At 41.3% G+C, this 23,731-nt stretch overlaps 1 protein-coding gene across 7 annotated transcripts in view; it reads right to left on the reverse strand.

Annotated features, from left to right (window-relative positions):
- Positions 1 to 23,731, reverse strand: part of tnr (tenascin R (restrictin, janusin)) — a 269,429-nt gene that overhangs the window by 103,502 nt on the left and 142,196 nt on the right. For 5 of the 7 annotated variants that reach the window (XM_049597850.1, XM_049597852.1, XM_049597847.1 and 2 more), the window contains exons 4-9: positions 17,388 to 17,508; positions 14,311 to 14,533; positions 14,077 to 14,177; positions 12,296 to 12,458; positions 10,947 to 11,423; positions 902 to 1,021 (exon numbers count right to left, since the gene is read on the reverse strand). In XM_049597850.1, the coding sequence (XP_049453807.1) occupies positions 902 to 1,021; positions 10,947 to 11,423; positions 12,296 to 12,458; positions 14,077 to 14,177; positions 14,311 to 14,533; positions 17,388 to 17,471 (1,168 nt within the window). In that variant the 5' untranslated portion in view covers positions 17,472 to 17,508. The remainder of the gene's footprint in view (positions 1 to 901; positions 1,022 to 10,946; positions 11,424 to 12,295; positions 12,459 to 14,076; positions 14,178 to 14,310; positions 14,534 to 17,387; positions 17,509 to 23,731) is intronic. The other 2 variants (XM_049597846.1, XM_049597849.1) reach the window with 2 other exon arrangements.

Genomic DNA, 23,731 nt, shown 5'->3' on the forward strand with positions numbered 1-23,731 from the left:
CGGAAGCATAACATCCACCCTCCAGTTCCCACATTAATACTAGGGTTGCGAAGGGATGCACAGATCTGATATTGCTTACTTTACCCTATACCCTTTACTCTATCGCTTACTTTACTAATAAAGTTTAAAGTAGTTTTTCACTCAGATAAAACTGCATTTTTTTTCTGGAAATCAGTTATTTGTTGCTCTTAGACAGTAGCCAACACAGCAAGTTGCGCTGCGCAGCCTCGGGCAACTACAGTTTTAGAGGGGCGAAGAAAAATTGATTTCTGGTTAACAGTGTAATGTTAGCTGTTCGCAAAACGTCAGCAATATTTGACACTGGAAAGACCCACCAGCAAAAAGGCAACATGTACAGTAAACAAGGCTTTAGTTTCAAGGTAATGGCACTAGTGTTGCTAATTTCTTACAAATCTTACAAGTATATGAAGAAGCATTGCAGATGTATTTTATTCATGTTTTACAGTTTAACAGTTCAACCTAAGCCATGCAATACACTGATAGCAATGATTCCACATCCATACAGGGTCAGCAGTACACAGCTGTTAAATTCTATTTCAACTCAATGGTGTGGGGTAGGTACTCTGTATCAGGCGATAGGCAAGTTCAGGTAATGGAATCATTATCAGGAAGGAACAAAATCAAAACTTCACTAATTAACACTGTTAGCTCTGTCAACACTGTTGCTGTTGTTAGCACTCTTGGCAGTGTTAGCATCCTAAGCTGCTAGCCGCTGGCATGTTAGGACAATCCGACTCAAACTTGGAATCAAAGATACACTCCGAGTGTCAAATACAGCTCCTTTAACAAAGCTGTGAATGCTTTCAAGAAAATTTAAATCTACTGCAACTGACATTACAGCCTTCCATGCTTTCAAAGGCCAGCATAGCTGTGTACTTACCTCCAGGGCTGCTTGGTGTGTAGGTCACTAAGAAATCTGTCAGCACAACTGACCCCTCCCACTCCACGTCAATAGTGCGATCCGTCACGCCTCGTACCCTCAGGTTCATGGCCGGTGCCACTGTAGACACACACACACACACACACAAAAATCATGTTTAACCATTTTATTTATTTTCTTTTTTTTGTGTGTGTTTTGCAGTAATAATCATACAATGTAATCCTCATGTCATCCTCACAGTAACCTGCTGGTAAACTGTGTCCAAAGATTGCAGTTAGTCATTACCTGCCTTAGTGCATAAACAGCAAAAAAACAATTTATAATGTCAGTGCAGGTGTAACATCTTTTCTGCAGACTGTTGCAAAACTGAGCTACGCAGAAGGAATGTATACGTTCATATTATATGTGAGATGACTTGTGGACTGATGTGTTAGCTGGAAAAGCACTGAATTTAAAGTTATGTGCATCAACTCAACATTTTAAAGTGCAAATATTGCACCACAGAATCTAAAGGACAAAATACCCATGCTGATATTGAACCTCAGCAAACACAAGTCAGCAACACTAGTCTTGTCTGATGGACATGAGTTCCTTCAATCCTAGGAAAGTGGTCCTTGAAATACTTAGTGGCTCAGTTATTATAAAAATTGACACCACACTGACTTGTAGTTGTATGGCTCTATCCTTTAAAGGGAAACACCTGAGATGTTGGAACTGCCAGCCCGGCTCTGACAAACTTGTTCTGAGAGATCTTCCTTTAAGTGTTTTTCCCAGACCTCCAAACCACTAACAGATAGAGTGGTCAAAACAACTCACAACAAGAGAATAGGCCAGCAGTCTCAAAGTTGCTTTTTGGATTAGATTAGCTTTTCTAACCAATACCTGGTTCTCCAGTCAGTTTAGGATGAGACAGTCTCTCCACACAAGCTGCTGTATAATAAACATCAAATAGAATTACAAGATGGATTGACATGAAATATCTGACCATCTAAGACTATACTGTTTGCTTTGCTTTACAAAAATCTGCTTTGACCACATGAAGAAACAACTCATTGTCAACTAGCCAGTTTTTAATCATATTGAATTCCTCACTCAGGATTAACCTAAATTTGTTCTCCTCATTACCTGAAGCCGAAATAGCCATCAGCATAAAATAATACATGCATTCATTGCAAGCAGAAATCATTTATGTAATAGAACCTAGGGGGGGGCCCAGTACTAGCACTACCCTGTGGAACTCCACATGTTGTAAGTTCACTAATAGATAGATGGCCTGGGACCTGAAAACTATAAAATCTCAGTTTTAAGTGAATCAAACCATTAATTAATTAATGGTGGTGGCCACAGCAAACAGGTACTTAAAGGTATACTATGTGGGATTGCTGGTTACTGTTTGTAAAGTCAAAGTTAAAAACAACCCCAGATTCACTTTTGTTTGGTGGTTTGCTTCACTATATTTGCTTTTTTGTCAGTGCTGTGTCTCTTCGATGCCTGCTGCTTACGGTCTGGGACCTTATTAAGCCCCAACCTCACCTGAGTATGGGAGTACAGAAAATAAGAACAAAATAAGAAAATAAAGGAAGAGGCCTGAGTTTTTGCAGAACAAAACACCATGTTATGGTTCACCGTATTGCCTGTTTTTTTGAGGTCACCAGTGGACTCTTCCTTCTGCACCCCGCTGTCAGCTGCAATATCAGGTAGGCCAGAGGTCCAGGTCCCTCTTCATACACAGCACCTGGCAGAGCAATCCTGGCTACTACCACGGATTCCTTCTCTCCTAAAAAGCCCCTTCCTGGCTGCGGGCAAGCAGTCCTCTCCCATTGAAGCATCCTGGTCCTTGTACCTTGGGTTAAGTTATGCTCTCTTTCTCCTATTGCATCATGATCAGTAGACCAGTGACAAAGAGTAATTGTGGAGCGTCTACTTTTATCTGTGATATCAGTATGGATGGAAAACAGACCCTGATGGATGTATCTGGACATTAAGAAACACACTTCTGTAATGAGTGCCTCAATTTTTTGCTGTTCAAGCATGTTGACACTTTTACGGCATGTACCATCCAGGGTACCATAACCAAGTATTTGTAAATATTGCTAATGCACACAGCATAGCTACATTCACCGTTATCTTTCTTAGTAAAAACAGTCTCCACATCCGTAATCTCTAAAACAGGGCAACAAGCTAGACTGCATTGCGTATGTGCGTTGCACGCAGTAAAAGAAGCCAGTGCTCGTGGCAACAAGAGGCCGAGTGTTTACATGAGAGGGAGAAGCACTGTCATTCACTCGGGCTGAAGTGGAGATCGTCAAACCATAAGCCCGAGAGGTGGTGTTGAATGTAAATGTGGAGGCATAAACAAGAGTGTTTACAGCTCCCACTGCCAAAAACAACGACAAGGAGGGAGGGGGGCAGGTGAAGGACATAAAGGAGAAGGAGACAAGACAGAAGGTACAAACAGTGTGAGTTGGAGAAGCAACAAGACGGATTCACATGCAGAAGACAGAAGAGAAAAAGTCGAGACAAGATGTGCCTCAGGAGGGCGAACGTCTAACATAAAAAGACAGTTTAAAGAGAGAATAAGGATGAAACAAAAAAGGACAGACAGAGAGAAGTAAAGTGAGCGGGATAAACAACCTCTCACCCCCTCATCATCTCTACATCCTGTGATACAGGACTCTACAGCACAGCACTGAGTCCTCCTCAGGGGGGACCTTTGGACACTCTAGTAGCCGTTTCAGCTCCTTCCTCACACGCTCGACAGATGGGAGCATGCTGCACAGTAGTTTGCTCATTTTGAAACAGTGAACCTGCACTGGGGACAAATCCCACAGCATTCACTTAGCTAGATTTATTTCATCAATTAGACTCAGCTTTGTCAAGTATATGAAGGGAATAACAAATCAAACGAAGAAGCAATAATCCACGGGACAGTAGAAGAGTGATTGAATGAGGTCATGCAAGGAGGCTGAACAGATGAGTGGCTTGAAAGTAAGGACATTAACTCCCATAGAAAATGAAGGGCAAACTCTCAAGTGAGCGCTTTGGAAAAGTTAGTTGAACTTTTTACTAACCACTCAGCAAATACAGACAAGCCTTAAGCATCTCACCTCGTTGTAGCTATGTAAAAAGTCATCAATGACCAGTTAATTGTGATGCAAATACATTGATTACTCTGTTGTTGCCAAAGACAACCTCACATCCCATCAACGTTTCTCAGGTGCATTATAACAACAGAGTTTCTAATGTTTGTGATTGGACCAGTGTCCAACTTCAGCAGCAGTTTTCAGTTTCTAACTTAATCTCCTTGTTTTCTTTCTTTCACTTTCAGCACACTTTGTTCTAGGGCTGCCTTCAAGGTCTTCCCACGTCAGACAGTTTTAAGAACTTGCCCCAGGTATAATATATAAACAAAGAATCACCAGACGTGAAGGTGAATCTGAACAGAACTTCTCATCTGTATACATGCAGCCTTACAATACAAACATTATCTCACAGCTAACTGGGATTACACAAATACATTGGTTATATTACTTGAAAATTAATTCAAATGCTGAGGGAGTTTCTGTCCTGTCAGTTTATGGACAATTGTGAAACCATTTTTCAGGCATGTATCTTTCCTAAGGTTTGTTTCAAAAGGGCAACTTGCTGAAGGTTATTCAGAGATCTTGCCTGGAGTCTTTAAGTCTCATTAGGTCTAATCAGTATGCTATCATAGGCAGATACAGCAGTGTGTATTCAACTAAAGCCTGAAAGGTAAAACTCCAGCTGACAACTGAGGTCAGTGCATCATCAGAGGACTTACTTACCTTCAGGCTACTTTATGTAATGTCAATTCTCTTGTTAATTTGCTTGCGACTACAATAAAATTTGTAGGGTGAAGTACAATATTTGGGCATTTCTGTGTAATAAAAAGACATTTAATTATACAGTTTTTAAACACTTATCTGTTTTCAGTTTCCCACCTTTAAATGGGGGTCAATGATTAATTCTGCTGGTGCTGGACTAAAATCCCATTACTACTGTGCTTTAAGATTGTTATGCTACTCCTCTGCTCTTTTGTCTCTCTCTGTTTAGACACAACTAATAAATGTGTGGAATAAGTACAAAATCAATCACAGTCACACCCAGTAGTGATACAAGGATATTTCTAAAATAAAATACAAAAGAAAACAGCTACTGAAACTATCTCTGCAAACTGCTCCTGCAACAAAAGTTTCAGCTTGCTGGGAAGCCAATTGAGCTCTAAGGGTGGCACCATTTTATTACTGGTTAATAGTTAATTAACTGAAGCTATGCTAAACCTATGGGATTTCCTATACCGAAGGGCAAATTTGGTTTCTTAGTCTACACTCTGCTAAAGCACCAAAAAACGAGAAGCACACTAGACTTTTGCTAAAAGTTCACGTCTCTCCTGGCAAATAAAAAGGCAGCTTCAAAACATATACTGTCAAAGATCTTTTGTCATACAGGAAAAAAAGAGAATCAATTTCTATTCAGAGCAGGAGAATGGTTCTGGATATTGAAGGACTTTTGTCACAATCTACAACACAATTTCATTCAAAGCCATGATAACAGTGTGTGTCCTCAGGCTGCAGAGGCAGACTGTGAATGGCACAAAGAAATACTTCGTCCTTTGTCTGCAGTTTTAAGTTCAGGTGTGCATCTAAAATGAGCGTGTGTTGAGGTGGACTGTCAAATGTCTGTCAAAGCCTTTTTACATCACAGTTCAAACAGTTAATATGCCTAACAATGTAACTGATAGAATCAAAGTTAATTTCTATTAGGCCATGCTGTTCAGTCAAACTTGCCTGATGCAATACATCAGAATAAGCCAATGACAGACATGCATAAGGGACGGTATCAAACTTCTTTGTAGTGCTGATACACTGTACACTGCAGAACTTGAAAGCTGTATCGCGGCACAGAAACCCACAACTATGTGGAAAACGTAAATGTGAGTTGTCACCACTGCTGCGCTCAGAGGGTGTCAACAACGTGAGAATGTCACTGCCACTTTTCCACTGTAGCATCAGGACTCATCAAAATGACTGCGGAATTCCTCTGCTGTCAAGATTTAATGCCACTCTTCAGCACAAGTTGATCTCTGCTCCGTGGGTGAATGTATTTATATGTGAAGTAGGGGTGCCACGGTACCTAGAAGTCACGTTTCAGTTCATTTCCCAGTTTAGGAGTCACAATTCTGTGTGAGTTCAGTACAGCTGGAAAAAACAACAACAAAAGCATAAGAACCTGTTTCTTTTCTTTTCTTTTCTTTTGAACTGGCACTTTGCCAACTGGCAACTTTGGTCGAGTATTTTCCAAAAAGGCAACAGGTCACAACAGGCTACAAAACTGAAAAGCCTTTATGATATGAAACTGAAAATACTAAATACTGTGAAACTTCAATTACTAGCCCAGGCTATTGTTTGCTTAAACCACTTAATTCAACATGCCTACATTTGGGACAGGCGTATATATGGGACAGGCCTTTAATTTCTTTCACACAAAACTGTTGGGAAATAGTATAAAGTTGATTATTTAACCCAGTATGAATTTTACTTGTATAAAAATTAGGGTTCAGATAATATATTAATCATGAATCATTCATTTGATCTAGCTCCGAGAGACAGAGCATCAGAGACACAGAGAGAGTTATGACACCTGGCATACCGACACAACACCACTATACCCTACTAAAACAATACTCACAACTTTTTGATTCTTTTGATCTGAAGACCCTTACGGACTAAAGGAACATGAATACTTACAGGGTAATCAACGGATGGACACGTAATTTGACTTTATGGTTGCCTCAGAGGTAGGGAGTCACCGCCTTTTTTTTTTTTTTTTTGTCTCTCTTGTTTATCAGCCCAGCAAATCTGAACGAATTATTCTTTGGTGCTCATGGTTTCAGTAAAATTAACTGAACAGTTGAATAGTGGAGAATCTAACTGAGCTAACAAAGTGCAGGATCTCCATTTTGACAAAAGTAAAAATGCTTATATTTGTATGTCCGCTCAAAGCTGCTAACTAACATTAGCTCAAGTGGGTAGCGAACAACCCAGTTTTATACATCCAAAGAACTTCATGAAAATGAACTGTTCGGCAACAAGACCAGGCGTATAATTGAGACAGGCATTCATTTGTCAAAATGTGTAGAGGATAGTAAAAGGGACAAGGCTTTTAATTAAAGTTTTAAATAAAGATGTAAATGCCTTCGGGCGGCACGGTGGTGTGGTGGTTAGCACTCTCGCCTCACAGCAAGAGGGTTGCCGGTTCGATCCCGGGCGTGGGAGCCCTTCTGTGCGTTGTTTGCATGTTCTCCCCGTGTCAGCGTGGGTTCTCTCCGGGCACTCCGGCTTCCTCCCACAGTCCAAAGACATGCAGACTGGGGGCTAGGTTAATTGGTGACTCTAAATTGTCCGTAGGTGTGAATGTGAGCGTGAATGGTTGTTTGTCTCTATGTGTCAGCCCTGCGATAGTCTGGCGATCTGTCCAGGGTGTACCCTGCCTCTCGCCTGATGTCAGCTGGAATAGGCTCCAGCCCCCCCGCGACCCTCAAGAGGATGAAGCGGTTAGAAGATGGATGGATGGTAAATGCCTTCAGTAATTGTCTAAGCATGTTCTGAAATTGCATCTAAAGACTGCTTGAAAGCAGTGAGGATTAGCAGATGGACCCCGGTTTGTTTTTTCCTTGTCCCTGTGATCAGCACATCTGGGTGATGCGGTTGAATGAGCGTTAGATGTGTTTCTATTCACATACCCTACAACAGTGGGGCAATGTCGACAGACAGTCTTTGTCTTATTAACTATTCCCTCTCCGTTGCTCTTGGGGTTGACCACATACCATTAAGCACGTCTTCTAGCTTTACATTTGCGTCCATCACACGCCAATCTGCTTCAGGACACGTTGCTAACGACGTACAGTGAAAGGTTTCCAGGCAGAAGTGCGCTTGTGAATTTTAGTCCCACATTACGTGCATCAGTCTACGTACTGTGTGTTCTGAGTGCGGCTGCATTCACCAAACCATGACCCCCGTACTGTGACAGTTCGGCAGGACTACACAAACTGTTACAGCCTGAGTAAAGATATACTGTATCCTCCCCTTACGCCTGAAACATCCAATTTAAATTCAACAGCCTCCATTATTTCTCATAGTGGAAGAATATAGGCCACCGTAATTGAAGCAAAAATACATCCCGCTTTCTTCAGCTTTTGATAACATGAAACACTTAAGCCTGTCACCCTACAGGTCTCTGGTAATTGAACTGCTTCGTTTTGTATTCAGCAAACTATCCCCTACAAGCACTGGCTATTTTAGCCTCTAATTGCAAAGAAATAAGCAATTCGGACTCTCTCACTTGGTATAGATATTAAATAGGAGGGCAGCAAGGAGGAATCAGCTTTGGTAATATGATTTGCCGTCCCTGTCTTTCTACTGCTCGCTCTTCTGTCTGTCTTCATCCTTCACTTTGTTGACAGCTGCCTCAAATGGCAGAGCAGCATCTGATATTTTGGCATTGAGAGCTGGCTGTGAACAACAGGCAAGCGAGACTCAGAAACTGTCTCAGCTGCAGCTAATGTGACAGCTCTCTCCCCGGATGAATGTGACTTTTGACAAATGAATGCTGTTACACCTTCTGCTGTCCAGCAAGTCATGCGCCCCGCCACCTGCATTTGAAGCACAGAGGGGTTTGTTGTTCAGGGCGGCACGTTTGCTAAAAATGATGGGGCTGAGTTTTCAGACACGTGGACCTAACTGCTGCAGCAGAGAGAGAGAGAGAAAGCCGTGCATTCATAAATCTATGCAACAAGTCTGATCTATCTACCTGCTCTGTGGGGCTCAAATACCATAATGGAGCATCATGGGTAAGAGGGTTTACTTTCCATCTAAACACTACACTAGGCGGTTAAATTAATTGCTTCCTTTATTCTTGTTAAAGGTGTGATGATAAGTGAAAATACTTTATCTGGCTGCAAACTCTCAGCACCACATGGCACATGAATGCAAATACAGTGTTTCCCCGACATACATTTAGCAGCAGGGCTGCATTGCTGCCAAATGATTAGTGCCGCTGCTATATAAAAATCTCTTTATACGCAATTAACTAGCCATCTCTACTTCAAGCAGCCAGAGTCGGGACAAGCAAGGATTATAAATAGAACAACACTAGATCAGGTTGCTCCAATCGATCGGACACCGATTGTTATTGGCCGATATTCATGCTAAACAGTTTGAAGGACAATCAGAAGAGCCAGTCAGATGACGCAAAAACACATGGCGCATCTTCTTAACATGCTGTTAAAACGGTTTCACTGGTCGGGCTGTTCTGACAAACTGTAGCTCTCACTGAACATTCACTGTCACATTCCTTGCTTACTGTGATCCTGACGTCCAGCTCACCTGCCTATCCTGAACGCAGGCACACTGTCTCTTTCTTCTTGCTCACCACACACACTCACTGTACTGAATGCTTCTGTAGAGGCTGAGATATACTACGATGTTTTCAGTGTTTACATTCAGCTTGTTTGTCCTGTACTGTACCCACACGAACAACATGACATCTTTATGAGTCACTTTGTCTCTGCGACTGGAAACATGGTTGATTGGGGAGACGGGGCAACTGTTACAGTTTTTGGTTTTGACGTCTTTACTGAAAAACTTCAACTATTTGGATACAGTTTTTTATGTGGGTTACTTGTATCTGTGTTCTACCTGGTAAGAGTCATCACTTGTTTTTATAAGCAATGTTAGAGTCACAATACTGATTGAAACACTAGATGGTAAATCTTACATCTTCTCCTATATGCAGGAGCGCGTGTATCAACATATGGGGTATGGGAAGCATTTTCTTAAATGTAGTTCAGTATCAGCAGACGCAGATTATATTATCTTATCTGGAAAAAAAAACAAAAACCTTGGGGAAACACTGCAATAGCTACTGTACTGAATCTGACGTTTCCTGAAGCTGCTTGATAAATTAGTCAATCGTCAGAAAATGAATCCCTGGATTATTGTTTCAGATACAGATAATGCCAAACCTTTTCTACCTTCCCTGTATTTTATTTTGTTGCTTGTGCAATGTTATTTTTCTGTCATGATTTTATCAAGACAATGTATGCTTTTATTAATTTACTTGTATTCTATTATTTTTGTTTGGTTATTCCTCTCTAAAATGTGACAATTTGCTGTTTTTCTGTTGTATATAACTGTAAAATGTATAGTTTTAGTCTTTGGCTGTTGCTCAGATTGAATCTTCAGGCTTGGGGGAATTGTGATGGCCTTTTTCCCGACATTTTATGGACTAAATGACTAATGAATTAAGTACTTCATTGCAGCCCTTAACAGCCCCATATACGTGACAGATGGTGTTTACACAAATATGCGGGACGTTTACATTCTCATCTCTATAAAAATCCACTCCAAACTTCATCGCACTGAATAAGACATACTGATGACAGTGTGAGAGCATCCCAAACTAGACTTTCTAACTTTAACAGAAGCTTAAGGGAAAATATCTGACTGTTTGCTGGTGTTATTTATCAAGCAACACAAGTCAGTTTCTTCTGACTTTTTTTAGATTTACTCCCACACTGTAAGTAAACCAGATAAAGACACATCAAGATGCCTTTTCTAAAGATACTCACTAGACTGTAATCTGAAGCATGCATTCAATTTTTGCACCCAAATAAACCTCAGAGATAGTGCCAGCAATTCATGAACAGGAAATGTGCCCGCATTACAGTAAATTGCTTTTGGCAATGGAGGCACTCCATCTAATGTTGGAGCTCTAATTTTAAAAGAAACCTGTTTCTGGTCACAAATTCAGAGTGAGCTGTCTGAAGGTCACAGAGTGCCGTTGTGAAAACTGTTTAGGCTGGATTTCTGCTCTGAGTTGATTGATCCTGGTCACACTGACAGCAAGTGTTAGGGGAGTTTCTGCTTCAGGGGAATGAACCACAAATGTCTGACAAACTACTTTTTGTACTGGACAACAGTCAAGAGGATCAAACGGACCTAAAGGATAAAAAGTAATAGCCTACCAGAGTTGCAGTCATCTCCTGCAAAGCCATCCTGGCACACACAGAATCCCTCCTTGCAGACTCCCTTCTTGCTGCAGTTGTTGGCACAGTAGACCAGCGAGCAGTCCTCTCCCATGTACCCGGGCCTGCACTGGCATGTCCCGTTGATGCACAGCCCCTGGTCTGAGCAGTCATTGAGACACCTCCCGACCATGCAGTCCTCGCCTGTGAAGGACTCCTCGCACACACACTCCCCGTCGATACACAGCCCACGACCTGAGCAGTCTGAAGGGCACCGCGGCTCTGAGCAGTTCTCGCCTCCAAAGTCACGGTCGCACACACACTCCCCTTCCACGCACACGCCCTGGCCGGAGCAGTCGTCCGGGCAGCGGGGCTCGGAGCAGTTTTTGCCGGCCCAGCCTTCCTCACAGATGCAGCCGCACAGGTCAAAGCTGAAGCTGCCATGGCCACTGCAGCCTGGGACAAAATCCATATGACCTATGAAAAAAGGTTATATACGTTGTATACAGTGTGACAAAATGATGCTTAATTCAAGGATGAAAAATTTAGCATATAGTCAGCTAGGGTAATATTTCTTTTATTTTAATATAAACGTATAAACGAACACATCCAATCCTCTTCTTGTTCACATTAGGACTGAATGAAAATTGAGATTCCCAGTCTGATGAGAGAAACTGTAGTCAAGACATCAGTGAAAACCTGTCTCATTTTGTACAATTCCATCTCGCTGCCGTCCTCCTCAGCTGATCATTTCATCCTCATTCTGATTCACATCGTGACTGCTGGAGATAATCATATTCCCACTGAAGAGATGGAGCATTTTCAGAAAATATTTGAATGGGGTGATGGTGTCAATGGAGCAGATCTTTTAACCATAATATATCCTATAACTCTATCCATTCTAGTCCCCTCATATTATAATGGCAGCATCTCTTGAATAGTGAACATCTGAGCATTTTTACCAGTTGCAAAGGTTTCTTCACACCTTTTAGACCGAGACTGTGTGGGGGGAAAAAAGTCGCCCTCCAGCATCAATATTCTGCTACTGTCTGTCTCCTCTTCATTCATGGTATAAACAGTTTTTTTTCTACATCTTTCACTTATGGTACCTGTTTTTTTTTTTTGTTTTTGGTTTTTTTGGATACTTTATGAGGCCGCCTGTTTTATAGGAATTTCTTCCAGCTCTTCTGTATCTTTGCTTTGAAAAGCCTAATGGTTGATACCTGAGGGTATTTTGTGCAAATATTGCAGGTAAAATACCTTATATATATATATATATATATATATATATGAAAAACATTCTCCTGCTTTATCCTTATACTTTGTTGTCATTGTTTAGCAGTACTCACCCATGGCTGAGCTCTCCCCACAGCATCCAGATCCACACTGTGCTCTGAGCAGGGACACTTCTCTCTCCAGCATCTCCACCCTAGTGGCAAGCTGTTGGATTGTAGTTGTTGCAGGACAACCACATGCAGCTTTAGGGATGTTGATGCGGTGGGTGAATGTTACCTGAAACAGAACAGTTTGGTTAAAAAGTGCATATTGCTGCCTAAGGCCATCTAATTATGCATACAGTGCCATTTATTTTACAATTATGGGATATTTTGTTAATTTCAAAGTGACACTTAACCCAAAACCAGGTATCAAACACTAACCTGTAGGCTTGCAGAGTGGCAGAAAAATGTTTTCATTGTGTAATAGTGTCAAAGCGTCCATAGAAACGTCTTAACAACCACCTCCCTGCAGCACTGTCTGTCTCCTTCCAACAGCAGGAACAAAAACTGGCTGCTTTGCTGCCCTCAAGCCAACGTAAACTAAAAAGCTCCACAGGGTCTCAACAGGTGTGAGAATTATGGAGGACAGTGGCGCACTTAGCCAAATGTTGGTGAAAATATAACTGTTTGGAACATTAGCATATAGATGGATGTGTTATTCATAGTTTGTCATGTATGTTTTGTAGAGTTGGGTGCTGTTCAAATTAGAATTAGGTACCGGTACCCTGACAGTACTTTTTTCTGACACCTCACTCTCTCTCTCTGTATTAACAAAAATGTACTTTGAGTTGTGAAAAATAAGTCAGAAATTCCAGCTGCTGGGCAAAAGTGAAGCGAGAGTAAACTAGAGTAGAGTGTGCTGCTCTCTGGCTCTGTCAGCAACAGCACACTCTCCTCTGCCTATTGTAGGTTTCAAAACGTAGATGAATAAATTTATTCAGTGCTTTTTTTACTGGGTATTAACCTTGCTTTAACAGGTCATTGTAACGCCCAGGAGACGCAGCTGAGCCTGCACGTAGCTGGTGCAGACAGCTGCATAGATTTAAATGAGAGTGAGAAAAACGCTTATGATGTGCTTGCGATCTAGACACAAGGAAGATCTCCACCTGGTGCTGCTGCGCTAAGTTCCAGCTTGATCTGGTTTTGTTCTATCCTCCATTGTCAAAAGTGGCCACGATCACCTCCAGCAGCCACATCACAGCTGGAGCAGGACGCATTATCTCGCCCAGATGTGCTCTCAGGTACCAAAAGTTGGCACCAATTGATTTAACGTGAACCGTTACGTGGTAGTATCAGTAGTATTTTTGATCGGTACCCTTCCAAGTACCGACTTTAACATCCAAATCTAATGTTTTGTTATGTATGCAAAACAGTGTTCGCCTTATAAACCAACACAACTTTTGGTGAAATCTGACATAAAATCTAATTACGCTGCATTAGTGGTTTGACAATATTCCATTGATGCTTTAATACTGTCACTTTTTCCATCTTGAAAACTGGTCACCATCATAATCAACTGTTATAGACTTGAATTCACAATGACCACAGATTTTAGCGTCTATATTCTATGAGTGTCTGACACCGAAAAGACTGGGCACTTTTGTTTTAGTTTTGGGTGAAGTATCACTTTAATTATTTCTGAGCAAAATAACATATCACCATAAACATCAGTATGTAAATGACTGTGTGATGAAACAGATGTTGTCCTTTAGAATAATTTCTGCGCCACATGAGACTGTCTGCCTGAATCACTCACAAAGACTCTCCTAAAACTAAACTCTTGTATCATCCAAATTCGCTCTTTATGCTTCGCTTCTAATTAGGCAAAAATAAAATATTGCTTAGATATATACCTGGCTGTCAGCATCCAGCGTCTGCTCAGTGTATTCTGCTGGTCCACTTGGATCCACTGGACCCTCCACAGAAGGTCTGGATCCCAACTCAGCACGAGAACCTTTCAATCAAAAAGAATGGGTCTAAATACGGCATGTTTGTGTGTCTCTATGTGAACAAAAGGTGCCCTGAGGACAGCAGATAAGACGAGAGTGAGTTTAAACTCAAACACTGGATCGATCGGAAGACCTCACCATCACCTGGGGCAGGTGGTGCGGAGGCGTCCAGGTCGACAGAGCACAGAGACTCCAAGGGTACATTGATGTTGTACACATGGTTGAAGACCACGGTTTGGTCCCGCAGGGTCTCGTTGGCTGAGGAAGCAGAGGGGGACTGATTCCCCCCTGGGATCTGTCTCCTCACTCTGGTGGTACGAACCAGCTTGTTGTCTCCTGATGGAGCAGCGTGAGCAGCACCCTGGAGAGAGAGAGACAATGTGAAACAAAAAACACTGCACGTGGTTTGCACTCAGGGGTTTGTTTTTTGTCCTTTATATCTTGTGTTCACAGAATATGATGGAATGAAGACTAAGAAAACAACCCAGGAGGGACACAAAACAAGATGACGCTAATACGCAGTATATGAAGGATTTTTCTCGCTGGTTGCAACACTGACAAAACAATTTTCACATAAAAAATGGGTCATTTGCAAAAAATCTGGTGACAGTTTGGTATTTTGAGGCTGTGCTTTCTTTTTGTCTAGCAGGAGGCACAGAGAATTTCTAACATTGGATAAAGCAAGCAACATTTCAAGGGGAAAGAATAATAAGCAAAAAATACAGCCACAGGCAGACATCCTGGGATCAACTACTGGCTGTATTTATGACATCTTGCTGAATTTGACCCCACTAGCACTACCTGTGTGCAGCTGACCATTCCTGAAACCCATTCACTGAACAGCGACCGTCCCAATCATAGCTTAGCAACCGTAACTAGGCACAGCGGGCCTGTCAAGATTTGGACGTCTCCACATGTCGAAGAGATGTGCAAGAGGCTGCGGAGGAACAATGCTCTTTAAATAGTTGGAGGGTGTGTGTCTTATTTTCACCCTTTCCAAAACCAAAACCCAAGAGTAAACGCGTAAGGAATGGATTAAAAAGTATGTTTATCTTTTCAAAGCTGCAAATGTCAGGATGTCAGCCTAAGTAGCTTCCTACTAATAAAGCATTACATCCAAGGCCAGGGAGCACATCATTAACTAACCACATTAGTTTGTGGGGTTACAGGTCACTGATATCCACTGTTTAGTATTTCCTAACTGTATTAAAACTGGTCCTGGATGCTGTTAGATTTTAGGCTAATGTTGGCAGCTCTGTCTAGTTTATACCCCAGCAACCACAGACATTGTTAAATTTGCCCCCTCGTCCTTAAAGCCCATCCTGTTGTAATGTTGAAACACACGGGTAAAACACAATGTTTGAAAATAGGAATAAGTGTGTAAGATAAGCCGTAAACAGCAGTTTAAGGTGTCATTTTTTCTTATCATACTTTGAATACTAAGCTGCTCTAAACTGCAATACAAGAACAAAGCTGTTTCTTTGTTTCCACGTCTCATCAGTTAGTGAGGATGGTACAGGCCCCCAATTTCTCCCAGTGGCCACTCCCCATATTCCAGTGAAAAAAATCCCCTGCGGCCCAAAAAGCCCTTCCCCTGCAGACCACCATAATAAAAGAGACATTTGTTGACATGGCACCTCTTTCTGTTCTGAAATTTTGATCCATGATAGTTTTACATTACTAAAACTTTCCTCAAGCCAAGAAAAACGACTTAAAATTCCCTGATGTCATCATAATGTAAAGTCTATGAGCTGAGCGGGAACTCGTGGGCGGGGCCAGCAGGGGAAACACTACTCCGCATATTCAGTGGGCCACACACAGCAGAAGATAGAAACTTTTTAAAAGTATGAGCCAGCTGAGCATCTCCATTGAACTCAACTGGCACCATCTCGGTGTTTGTTATCTAGTTATTCTTATACATCTGTGGGAGGTGACTTTTTGCCAGGGACATGCAGCTTTAGCCTCAATTATTGCACGTATACAATCACCAGGTGCATGTTTAAGACTGCTTTTTACAACAATCTCTTTTAAAACGAGTCTGATTGACACTTTAAAAAGTCAGCCAGAAACATAAACAACTCATGGAGCTAATGTTAGCTTAATTGGCAAGCTAGCTTTACCTAATTAAATCTACTCATCATCATTTCAGCCACAACATTAAAAGGTCACTGAATAGAAATGAGAAGCCTGATTCTGTCTGTCTGTCTGTCTACCTCTGTCTGACATCAAGACATATTCTTTACTTAGAGTTTTGAGTGGTTAATCTGCCAACACTGCATATGTGTTTCAGGTTGTGATGGTATAGATTTTCTTCATTTCCCCGGGTGTGAGTATTCCTGGTCTTCCTCTCCATCAACACTGATGCATATGATCGTGTTATAGAAGCAGTGTGGCTCAACAGGGCAATGCATAGTGTGTGTAGCAAGAGAGAGTACAAAGGGAAAAATGAGCAGTGAAGGCGTATGGTGGCAGTAAATGTACAGAGCAGGTTACAGTTTGCCCATGAATAAACACTGCAGCTACTCTTTACCTAAGACGCTCCCGTGTCTAGCTTCCCAGCTGCAGGGCAAAAGTGAAGGGAGAGTTACAAACCGGAACAGAGTGTGCTGCTCTCTGGCTCTTTATTGAGCATCAACCTCTTGTTTATGTGTGTACTGTTGGAAAAAAATAGCTTTGAAGCGTAAATAAAAGCTTCAGGTCTCAGTTACAACTGTGAGATGCATCTGAGTTGTGAGCCTGCTGCAGACATGAAATCAGAGCGTGTTGTGTGAGATGTGCGAGTTGAAAACACATCTGATTCACTTGTGGTCTTGACACAGGGTGAAGAGCAACTATATGCACTCCTGTAATTTTCACCAGCAGAAATTTAATAAATGAATAAATTGCTGTGAGGACAATAATGAGCTCAACCTGGTGGTGGGCATCACCTGACCCCAGTATAGTGATCATACAGTTATCTTCACAGCCTCATTTGAGTATATGCATGACTAGAAAGGTTGACATATATCGCAGGAAAACAACACTAAACTCCAAATCATCATTTCTGTTTGATACTCAAACTGGCCAGTGTGGATTTGTGCCCAGAGTCGAGTGATTAACTTCAGTGCCAAATATAGTAGATTGGAAATACATAATGAATATGAGGGGAAAAAGCCCTGGGCAGCTCGACTCAGGAAAAGAAATAGCCAGGGCAATTTTGTCTGAACACATTTTACCTGTAGAGCAAGAAACAGAGCCAGAGCCAGGATCCAGCCTGCTGCGGGCGCAGTGGCCCTGTGATGCTGCTGTGCCAGTGGCATGCTGGGAAGAAACCTCACCACTCCTGTCCACTCACACCTGTGGAGAAGTAAGATGAAGCAGAGAGGTGTGAGAAGAGAAAAAGCAGTCTGATGGGGTGTTTGAGTTGCACAAAAAAGACATACTGTAGCTGTTCCAGTGTAGTTGTTAAATCTGCCGACATGGAAATGGTTCATGTGTCTGTTGTATGTGGGTTTCTGTGCATGTGGGGAGTCCCACTGCCATCAGCTTATCCTCGGTAAATGGTAAATAAATGCCTTTGATCTGATGTAAAATAATTGGCTGCAGACAGGAAAAAAAGGAAACTCCTCCAGGGATTGTGTAACTGGCTAAGAACCTTTGAATGTATTTCACTGTGCAATACCAAATATTTGATCTTTCCACTTGGGAGGAATACAGAAATATTGCTCAGGGAGAGAGTTGATAGATGGATTTCAGTAGAGAAATGGTTTGAGTGATGCTGCTGTAATCCCCTCTCCACGAATGTGGAAGTGAGAACAGGGACAAACTGAAATAAAAGCAGCACAGACGGAAAAAGGGATGCGGATCCTTCAAGCTGACTGTCACGTATCAGTGAAGATAAAACGGCGCAGAGTTGAAGTTTGCCTTTCATGCTGCTATTTGAATTTATTGAGTTTTGTCACTATCAGCTGAATCAAACATCTTACCCAACCTCCAAAAAAAAAATGTTTTATCTTGCAAGTACGGGGGACAGCTGGTGTCTTGAAAGTATGAGGACAAGACTGAAAAGCAATTATATCAGTGGTATGTGTGTGTTAATGTGTCCTAGCAGTAATTTTCAGCGCAATTCCCCTGAGTTTTAGCATGTTCGTGTCTACGTACGTGTGGGAAGAATACAGTTCAGAAGGGGGGGGATAAAAAGGTCTCACAGATGAGCCTGTGTAGTCTGTATTCAAGTGCCTCTTTTATCACAACAATGCATCTCATGTTGGTGAAGCAGGCTATTGCTCTCAGCTGGCGCCTTTTGTGAGAGCCAGATGGAAGTCTTCTTATCACACCTAACTGGCTCTGCCTTTTTTTTTTTTTGATCATTTAGGGTGGAAATGTTGAAACTTCAGTGTATTTGCACATAAATGAGAAACAGAGAATCCCAGAGTGTGTGAACCATGAATCCTTTTAAGTTTGTCTCATTGAGGCAAAATAAAAAGCTTTTTTTTTTCATAAATTGATGCAGACTCAGACTTCCTGCTCACACAGTCACACTTCATAGATCTTTTGCACCCACCTGAGCACATCTTTCATTTCAAGGCAAAGTGGAGCAACCTCTGTGTATGCGTGTGAGGCTTTGCACTTGCATGGTGTACAGACCCACTCATATAAAGAAGGTTGACACATACAGTACATCATAAAGGACCCATAGGGGAAAGATAGCTGCTCATACGCTACAATCGACAGCATGCCTCGCTTCAGATGGTGCCACTAATGCTTTCAACAATGACTTTGGCCTTGCTGGAATAGACTCCAAACCAATGCTGCCTGCTCTGCGCAGCAGAGATGGAAAAATGTTCTGCTTTGAAACCCTCCCCTAAAGCATGGAGCCGCTGTCTGACACGACACGAGCCGTTTAACTGGTGAATTCACCAAACAAATGAAAAGCACGCTGATGATGAAGGAGTGAGCAAGCCAACTGGAACCATGTTGTTCACAGCCATTAGCTAACGCAGCGTCCCCTCAGCTAGCTTCAGTAGATGGCTCACACGCATGCTTAAAACACGTGATGATGATGAATGGCACGACATGGACGTTTCAGTTGTTCCTTGTTACAAGCATGATGGAAAACAGCTCTCAAGATCAACCGTGACCATCAGGTAGGAGTCTAGGAGTCTGACCAGTACTGAGTATGTGAAGAAAATAAAATTCTCTGACATTTAAGTCAACATTTGTTTTTTTTTTTCCTCTAAACACATAACATTATTTTCAGAAATTAATTCTTAAAATAATTTCCAGCTAATTTCTTAGAAGTGTCCTGAAAAGAATGTTATGTTTTGCTACATATTACAGGAAAATTAAACATCCTTGAGAGAAAAAACACTTTCGGACCCAAGTAAATATTCAGTGTTCACATATTATTGGTGACATTGTTATCCATATTATGTTGAACTGTACGCCTGTCTGACCATCTGTGCACTGATGGAAAGACTCTACGTTCGCTAGCAATTAACTGGACATCATTAACCTGAAATGAACCAATTTATTTTCTTATTTTGGGGTTATTTCACCCATGTGCCATCCAGGGTGGGGGAAGCACAGAGGGGATAGTTTAAAGACTGGAGGGACAAGAAAGAGTTTATGAGAGTTGACAAAAAATGCTGATAAAAAAAGAACACCATGTTTGTCTACATATGTTATAATGATCCATTTCCTGTAAAACAGATGCATGTAGAGGCTGATTATTTGCTGTTAAACCTAATTTAACCTTGAGTACTCAAAATTCAAAAATTTTGAAACCAAGATGGACAAGAGGTCGTTAAAAGTAACGGCAGGAATGCAAATTTAAACATTTACATTTTAATGACAGGCAGACAAGTCCATCTGCTGATGAAAATTGCATGATACAATCGAAAGCACAAGAGTAGCTGCTAAATAGATCTTGTAGGGCAATTATTTGTCTTTTTACTTTTTTATCTAACATACACTGATACTGACAGGTTGTCTCTTTCCTGTGTTGTGATTTTACATGTTTTGCGTTTTATTGCTGTTTTAATGGATAATCTAACATCTGGCCAAGAGACAAGGGATGTTGATACATCTGCATTGTCTCAGTGCAATTAAATGTACATGAATAAATACATAAATAAATCTGCTGTAACTTTCGGGCGGGCTCTCTTTTATACCAGTTAATATCAGTTTCTTTAACCTCTTTTCTACGACAAAGAAACAGAGTTAAAAATAGATGTGTCACAAGATGAAAATTCATGCAACCTTTTTATCTCACTACAGACAAACAAGATAAAGGTCTCTTGTATGCATGCAGTGTCTTGCTTTAAGGCATACTGCTTATAAACGCCTACCAAATATAGACCCATACAGTACATTAACACAACCCTATAGATAGTTTCGCACTGGCAGTGATAAAAGTTTGAAAGAATTTCAAAGTCATTGGGTTATGCTTTAGTCATTGGGTCATGGTGCAGGCTGATGCCCACGAGCGTTTCATCGCACAACGAGAGGAGGTTTTTCACGGAGGCTCAATTAAGGACAGACCCACTCATTCAGAGTGAAGAGAATCAACATGCTCCAGGCGCTAAAGACTGGCTTAATTTACTCACTTTTTTTTTTTTTCCAGGAGAGAGAACACACGCACACGAGCACATTAGCCAACACAAAACCAAGTGCACTGATACGTACGCCTTCAGATCTACAGTAGTGTTGCATTCACAGTCATATCCACACATACGTATAAGGAAATACACACAGGGAGGCACATCACCACACTGCGTCATGTATCAAGTGTTTTAGCCTTTCATAAAATAACAGTCCACCTGCCTTGATGGTAATTAGATCTGTCAGCAAGCAGACTCTCAATCTAGAGACGCTTTCTAAACGTTTAAGTAGGAAAAAAATAAATTAATTAATTTGGCATGGAACCTGAGTGTGTGTGTGTGTGTGTGTGTGTGTGTTTCGTTTATTCACAGCTATATATTCTGGGCGTGTAGAAAAACATAAATTCAATGACTCTGTGCTCTGAAACAATACTGTCATTTTATGTGTTACCTGGTGATTTTCTTGAGACAAATTGGATGAGTTCACCCCCTGTGGAGCTGAAATGAAACTGCCTGTTCCAATTATAATAAAAACCATCAGTACACTTTATGCAGCGTCACAAAGGAAAAGGTAAAATATTCAGCTTATACAAAAGGAGGCTATTTGGTAAAATATCCCAATTGTAAAATGAACCACAGAAACCAGCATGTTTAAAAGTTTTAAGTATAAAAAAATTACTTTGATCTTGTCTGTCTAACTTTTTTCATCTTTGTTAGATTACATTTCTCTCTGAGGTGAGCGTTTGATTCTTTGACAATATCTCCCTTTCATCCACAATGTGGTTTACGGGCAGGAGAGTCGATATGAAAAGAGAATTGAATCTAAAAATGCATAGTGTAATTACACCGAGATACTAATCCAATCTTTGTCATGTGGGGAGCTTTAAAAAAAAAAAGTATTTTTTATCACATCTGGGGATACAGATGTGCTGCTGGAGAGCAAGTGCTAAATGACAAAAAAACGCTCTTGGTTAGAAAGAAAAGAACACATGATAATGAAGAGGAAAAAACAGAAAAAAAGACGGGTTATGATATTTACAAAGTCTAGATAATAAGTGAATTTCTAAAATACTGTAAAGATGTTTTAATGTAGAGTTCTTACAGCTATCCTTTATTTTAATGTAGTTATTGTGGAGCATGCTCAGCCTCTCTACATATTCTGGATGAACAAAGTCAATGGCAGATATTGACAGAAACATCTTGTTGGCATCATTAGTTATTTGGAAGATAATAACTGAGCTTGCTTCCTTCTTCCTAATGCCCCCACGGTGAAAACAAGAAACATTTACAGACCCAAACCATTACATTAGTGTCTCATCTCTCACAAAAAGCCCTCAGAGGTTCAAAGGAACAGTCATAAGTGCACGCACACACACACAAACACACAGCATGCCCTGTGTAATGTATTTGATACAGAAAGAGAAAATGGAACCATACTGTAGATGAGGACAAAAATATCCAGTCTGAGTTTAATGCGAGTGCAAGGAACTTTTTTTTTCCTTTTTTTTTTCCTTTTCATTTTTGCCTTTGATTTTGATGGATGGTCTTGATGGATGACATTGCTGTATTTCATCAACTACTCAACTTTGGAAACAAACAAACAAACAAAAGAAAGAACAAAAAACCCCACTGCAGACTATTATATACTGCCCCTTGCTCATGGCTAATGCTTTCCTGGCCTCGGTGGCGCCCTCCAAAGGGCACTGGTGGGGCCCTGGCCTCTGATTCAACTGCTATCCAGCCCCCGACCCCACCACCATCCCCTGGTGAATATAATCGGAGGTTGATATTATGTCTTTATAGGCTGTGTTGCATTCTTTTGTTTTTTAAGGTAGCGTGACGGTAGTGGTATCTTGTAAAACTGGACACAGCAACACATCAATTCGTTGGCATGGCTCAATGAGGGATAAATAATGCTCCAAAATTAGGCTACCCACAAATCTCCCCTACACTTGTTCCCAGAGAATGTTTTGTTACTTAAAATCAATATACTTAATCAAATTATATCAAATTAAAGCAGTATATTTGTACTTTTTACAGAAAAGGACAACCAGCCTATTTGATGAACAAAGAATTGTCAAAACGTGTATTTACAGATACATAACACATTAAAACAGGATCGTTGTGGTACTCAAAATCTTATCAGGACTGGTTTAAGTCTATGAACTTCAAATAATTAGTAATATAAACTGTAAAATTATAAACCAAGGAATATCAGTATGCAATTCCTCAGTGTTCCTTAATGTATACTTTAACAGCATAAACAAATTCCTGAAAGTCAGTTAGGCCCCATCTGGCCACCCCTATGAAAAATTTCAGAGGATGCCACAGCCTGGCCTTGCTCCTGATCCCCTGTCCTGATTCCCGGACTTGTATCACGAACTGAATCTTCTGCTAGTTAAGCCTAGTTTATGCTCGATGCAGTCACGAGTGTGCAAGGTTCACGCGCCACAAATGACTTAAACGCACCTGGCAACAGCCGCGCGCGCTGATGCTTCGCAAGGTCTCGCACCTCAAGGATTATGAAACTTTTCGCAAGCCACGCTAGTGTCACTCTGTTCAAAATGGATGAACTTGAGGGAAGACTAGCTGAAGTGCATCTCTTCATCTACACTGGCATCTACATGGGCTTCACAAGCTGGCTGTGTTCCCCACTCAGATATCTCGCTACATGTAACAGGCGGACAGACCATCTTCTTTTGCAATGCTTTGTCTGGTCAAAAGCCATAAACATAACAATTCCTCCTCCTCTGCAATCCACACTTTTTGTGCCGCCATCATTGCTGTTTACACTGTTTTCCATTTGCTTCTACTTCTGTTTTTTGCCTGCTTCTACTACTTCCTATAGTATTTTTTATCTACTGCCCCCTGTCTTTGTGGTGAATACTGCAACGGAGAATGTGCCAAGTATAAATGCCTTCGCACTCTGTTGAGGTGCATGCGCAATCCGCAAACGGAGCCAGGCGAAGGTATAACTG

The sequence above is a fragment of the Epinephelus fuscoguttatus genome, linkage group LG15 (genome assembly GCF_011397635.1).
Source record: "Epinephelus fuscoguttatus linkage group LG15, E.fuscoguttatus.final_Chr_v1".
NCBI classification, from domain to species: Eukaryota; Metazoa; Chordata; class Actinopteri; order Perciformes; family Serranidae; genus Epinephelus; species Epinephelus fuscoguttatus.